Source organism: Lampris incognitus, chromosome 8, assembly GCF_029633865.1.
Source record: "Lampris incognitus isolate fLamInc1 chromosome 8, fLamInc1.hap2, whole genome shotgun sequence".
Taxonomy (NCBI): Eukaryota; Metazoa; Chordata; class Actinopteri; order Lampriformes; family Lampridae; genus Lampris; species Lampris incognitus.
The window spans coordinates 30,689,311-30,695,310 of NC_079218.1; the positions used below are offsets into that span (position 1 = coordinate 30,689,311).

At 42.6% G+C, this 6,000-nt stretch overlaps 1 protein-coding gene across 2 annotated transcripts in view; it reads left to right on the forward strand.

Moving 5' to 3' along the window:
• The window catches only part of ap4m1 (adaptor related protein complex 4 subunit mu 1), a 38,970-nt gene extending 34,931 nt beyond the window's left edge, over positions 1 to 4,039 (forward strand). Inside the window, exon 16 of one of the 2 annotated variants that reach the window (XM_056285081.1) lies at positions 3,575 to 4,039. In XM_056285081.1, the coding sequence (XP_056141056.1) occupies positions 3,575 to 3,766 (192 nt within the window). In that variant the 3' untranslated portion in view covers positions 3,767 to 4,039. Of the gene's footprint in view, positions 1 to 1,342; positions 1,457 to 3,574 lie in introns of those variants that run through there. The other variant, XM_056285082.1, reaches the window with a different exon arrangement.
• Positions 4,040 to 6,000: the final 1,961 nt, after the last annotated feature.

The following is a 6,000-nucleotide window of genomic DNA, read 5'->3' on the forward strand; positions in this document are numbered from 1 at the left end:
TCTCTCTCTCTCTCTCTCTCTCTCTCTCTCTCTCTCTCTCTCTCTCTCTCTCTCTCTCTCTATATATATATATATATAATGAAACTTTGTTAAAAGAAACACTCAATGGTAGGGAAAGTGCTCAACAACTAAGGAGCAAAATAATCCAATGAGTCAAGTAAATTCTTTATGAGACAGTACAAGCCTGTTTCATGCCATAAGCAATCGTCAGCTATCAATAAAGCTACTCTTTATTGTACTCTTTATTATTGTAGCTTTATTGACAGCTGATGATTGCTTATGGCATGAAACAGGCTAGTACTGTCCATTAAAGAATTTACTTGAATCACTAGATTATTTTGCTCCTTATTTGTTGAACACTTTCCCTACCGTTGAGTGTCTCATTTAACAAAGTTATATAGTATATATATGTGTGTATGTGTGTGTGTGTGTGTATGTGTGTATGTGTGTATAAAGCCTTGTTTCCGTTTCCATGGTGTGGTGGTAATGTTTGCCTAATACAAAGATCCCACATTAGCAACATAAACTTTTTTTTATCCTGTTTCTTTTGCTACATTATGACCATTTATATACCAGATTTTGTTGACTTCATCTATTTTGTACCCTTTTAAAGTGGATAGAATGTTTTTAAATTTCGTAAAAACTAAATAATATGTCACCTTTTATAACTTTCTCACTATTGATGTACAAGTTTGTTTGTTAACCAAATCAGTTACACATACAAGGAAATTGATTTGGTGAGGTGCGCACACTAAAGAAAACAACTCCAAGGGCATAAAACATTATTTATATGTAGAAAAACTAAGAATGTGTAAGAATAGCTGGTTGAAAACATCAAAGATTTTAAAAGCAATCAACTTATCTAAAATGTCTAAATTTGCAAGTGAGCAAACTGGAGTATTGCACTGGTTAGAAAACAGTTGTAACACATCATCATTCTGCCTCTCTGAAGAACTATGGAGATAAATAATGCTGTGTCTGCCCAGTATTGAAGTGGGAACCTTTAAAACGCAATGCAAATTACCACCATACTGCAATAATGGGTATGGGATATGCTATGTATAAGTGTCCCATGTGAGCAACACCACAAGTCACATTCCCAGCATGTAAAAACTTACATGGCAATTAAAACTGGTGCTGCAGTTTTGCAAACAAGGCAATTAAAAACGTAATTATCGTTTCTAGAAAGTGTTGTTTGGTTTAAAACATTAATCACAAATGTTTTGCCCTTTAATTTGATGGGAGTACTACTCACAGTTGAAAATCTTGAAACTGAAGAAAAAAAGCAGACGTTCTAAATTCTTAGACTATTGCTTACATGGTCATGGTCTCTCAAAACCAGCTGCATCCTCAGCTCATCCTCACCTTTATGGCAGTACCATGGAGAGTGTGTTGACAGGCTGCATCACAGTGTGGTTTGGCAACCTGACTGCTCAGGACTGCAGACTGCTTCAAAGGACTGTAAAGACTGCACCAAAAGTCACTGGCATGGAACTACCACAATTTCATATTATTTACACCACTCTCTGCAAAAGGAAAGCCCAAAACATCATGAAGGACATCAGCCACCCCGCTCATGTTGTGTTCTTGCTCCTTCCATCTAAAAAACATTACCAGAGCATCAAATCACACACCACCCATCTCAGTAAGTTTCTTTCCACAAGCAGTCAGGTTACTGAACAGCTGACACACCCATATGCACTTTATATTGTTGTGTTATCATGTACTGTATATTGTGTACATAGTCTATGGCGGTCTGTAGTGTTGTCAGTGGGGGGATGGTGTGTCCTTGTGCCCTTTGTGTTAAGGCAGAGAGCCAGAGCACAAGAATTTCATTGTATCCCAATACACATAAAGTTGAACTTGAACATGCCATTATTACACAATCATCAATTGTGGAGACTAAAATTGTGGTTCATTACAACATGCCATTAATCATGCAGCCCAGATTGATTGCAGTTGCTTTTTATCAGCCCTTTATTTTCAACTTTTCAAAAGTCAGTGTTCCTTCTATGGTAGTCATGGAAACCACGATTCTTCCCTTGTGTCCCAGAGGGACAGCATTGTTAAAGAAGGGGGCAAAACAGCTAAACTGGTGCTGAGCAGTCGTGTCAGATGTTTCACATGAGAAATCGCCCATACTCACAGGCATAATCAGCGGGCTGGTCCTTTCCTAACAGTTCTCCTGCTCATACTTCCAGGTTGTGCATATGTTTGGTTGAATTATGTAAGAAAAAACTGTCAGTTATGAATAGGGGAAACAGCCACAATATATTAATATGTACATCTATCCTATCTTTTTTTGTGACTTTATATCCTTCTCTTCTTTATTTTTAAAAGTTGAAACGCTAATTTTATGAATAACTTACTGATGTTGAACATTAAACCAACCGCTAACGGAAGAACAACTGTGGCAGAAGCTGCATAGTCATTGTCGTAATTGATTTATATGTCAAACATTCATCCCCCACCTCTCTCTGTGTTATTAGATGTGAAGCACCTCATGAACTTGGCTTCCAGTTCATTCACAAACTGACATTTAGTCTCACGTTTAGCTGTGCTGGGTAGATGGGGATTGCAAAATTTTTTGAGTGAGTGCGTCTAAATACATGCTGTTGTAAAACATTCAAGGTTTTGCATATTCTTAATTACCATTATAACTCTCGTCAGTAAGAAAACTGGCAAAATATTTTTTTTCTGCACTCCCACCATTAATACTCTCTTAGCCTCTCCTTGGTATTCTCTGACTTGGTATTTTTGAAGTGTTTCTCATGTCAGCTTGCTTTTCTGGGTTATTGGTTTGCTGAAAACGCGATTCAGTCAAGCTATCTTAAGCTCTGTTGACCTGTTGCAAATCATCTGTTTTACAATGTCAGTGTTAAGCGTCCAATCAGGGTATTAGCCAAGGCACATATAGCACATATAGCACATTTCATACACAAAGGCAACTCAAATTGCTTTACACAAGGCATAAAATTACATTAAATATGAAATGAAGCAGCATCCGGGTAGCATGGCAGTCTATTCCATTGCCTACCAACATGGGGATCAGTGGTTCGAATGCCTGTGTTACCTCTGGCTTAGTCGGGCGTCCATACAGACACAACCGGTCTTGTCTGTGTGTGGGAAGCCGGATGTGGGTATGTGCTGGTCGCTGCACTAGTGCCTCCTCTTGTTGGTTGGGGCACCTGTTCGAAGATGAGGTGGAACTGGAAGGAATAGCGTGATCCTCCCACGTGCTCTGTCCCCCTGGTGAAACTCCTCACTGTCAGGTGAAAAGAAGTGGCTGGCGGCTTCCCCGGATCGGCAGAGGGGGCGGAGCAGCAAGTGGGACAGCTTGGAAGAGTAGGATAATTGGCCGGATACAATTGGGGAGAAAAATCCACAAAAAAAGAAAAGAAAAAATACATTTTGAAAAAAGTCAAAAGGTAAAAAAAAAAGATAAGAAAATGGAGAAGAATAGAATAACCAGATCTGGTTAAACAATAAAAGACTAACTGGAATGATATGCCATACTACTCCCACTATGTGTCTCTTACACGCTCTTTCTCTGTTCCTTATCCACTCTTTTCAGTTGGAGGTCCCAAGCCTTAGCTCAGCCTCGATGCTGGAAGTTGGTCCAGTTGGTATGAGTTTTGAGCTGCCAAAGTACACCTGCACTGGACTGCAGATCCGATTCCTCCGCTTATCGCCCATACAGCCTTGTCCCTCTCAACGCTGGGTCCGCTACGTGACCCATTCAGACTCTTATACCATCAGGATATGAGATTTTTGTGTTTTCATTTTTTTAAACAGTCAAACAAATAAATGAGAACAGTTAAAAAAAAATCTATCATGCTGGGTGAAACAGCTTACAGACTTAATTATGTTATGTTTCTCTTACCTGTATTGTAAATTTACTAGGTTGTTCACTTTGGGTTTGACAAAACTAGGGCTTTTAAAACACCATACAACCCCATTGTTTACGCCATGAACATACGCAGTGAAGCACAGTATCCTGATAGGTGTTGGTATTTTTCTGGAATAAAATGTTTTTGTAAATACATTTCAGTGAAATGTCCATTCATCTACGTCCCATCTTCATGCACATGTTTCTCCATTTGTATAAAAGTGTATGATTTTATATACTACCGTTAAATTGCGTTTGCAAGAATGTTTGGTCTGAGAACGCATACAGCTTGGGCTCCATCCAAAGCTTTTGCCCTTATGGAACCAAGTTGTTTGCAACATCTACCCCTTATAAACAAAGCTTTGTGCGGGCTTTTCACTTGGTACGTCTGCAAGAATACTGGTGAACTGGTCTTTAAGTTGTTTTTTCTTCTTCTTTCTTTCTTGTTAGCCCAACAAACATGAAAGTTCCTGATTGATTGAGCGACCACAAAACAAAAACAAAAAACTGAGCGACCACGTTAGTGTGACTGAAGCGACAGAGTGACTGACTCAGACTGAGTGATCAGTTTGACACGATTGGGCAGCTGGATCAGATGACCACGACGTCACTGAAGTTACACGATTGGTTGGCCGAGAGCAAAGATGCACGAGTACACCGTTAAAGCGCCCCAAATAAGCATCTGACAAAACACTCACTGGCAAATTCACAAAAGGATTGCGTGGCTTTTGCGGCCACTAAACCTGCACAAATAGGGCAAAAGAAACCGTGCGATTCTCAAAGTACCCACAAAGGGAGAAATGCATATACATGTCGGTGGAGAAATGCACCCCGAACTGTGCTGCCAAGCAAATGGCGTCTCGGTGCTATAGTTGCGTGTATTTAAATTAGGTAATATGCATACATTTAGTGCAAAAGTGGCCCCTTTCAGTGCAAATGAGCCTCACTGCAAGAAGAATCCAATTCACAAACACCAGCGCTAACAGCCACATGCAGTTAGAGTAAAAATTGTTGGCGTCTTCAGAGTTGGTGGCAACTGACGCCCAGACTCTCCAGTGACCATAGCAGCAGTGATTGTAGCCTGGCAAAGGCAACATCATGCCAGGCGTGCTCGGGAGTGGATATTTCAAAAGGAGAATCACTTTTTGATTTAACCGAGACCGAAACCATTCGCAGATACAGGTTGCCAGCAATGGTGTCGTTAGGCCTTGACGTCCGAGGCTACAGACCCAAATGTTTTATGAATAGCCCTGGGTCAAAAAAAATTTTTTTGCAAAAGAAAAAAAGAGTAATAGAAAAATAGTCCCAGATTTATCATCTATCATTCGGATCATGCATTAAAGCCCTCGAAAATGACATCAATCAAAAATTCATGTGTGTGGGCCCTGTGATGGTCTGGCGGCCTGTCCAGGGTGTCTCTCCGCCTGCCGCCCAATGACTGCTGGGATAGGCTCCAGCATCCCCACGACCCTGAGAGCAGGATAAGCGGTTTGAATAACGGATGGATGGATGTCATTAAAGCAGTAGATCTACTTCACACTACTTAGCACGCCTGCATTTTGGGTGAGCGCGCGTGCGGGGGACAGAGAGAGTGCACTGCACCGGTTACAGGCAGGGCTGCTAACACCGGGGGCACACCGGAACAGTTGTCCTGGACCCCGGGTCAAGGGAGGGCCCAACACCGATGGCTCCCGATGCCGCTCCCGTCAGCCCTGGGAGCACACGACGACGGACTCTGTTGGTAGCACCGCCGGAGTAGGGGTACCCGCGCAAGACCGGTCAGGACAGAGGTCCAGTCTAGAAAAAAGGTTCATATGCACACGGGCTGTTAAGGTCTAAATTTGCTGCGTAGCTGTGGGTGGGACCAATCTGCTATGCCGGAAGTCAGCATACCCCGGTCCCCACCTTTGCCTGCCGCCCGGTCTGCTTTGCACCCTACCCCAATGCTCATCCCCGCATGTGGTGGGTCTATGGGGTAGTGGCTCCATGTTGTTATTTCGGGCTGGGCCCGACCAGGCCTGACCGGGCCCCATGGGCCAAGGCCTGGCCATCAGATGCTCACCGGCGAGCTCCCCTCCCAGGTCTGGCTCCAGGTGGGGGCCCTGGTTTCC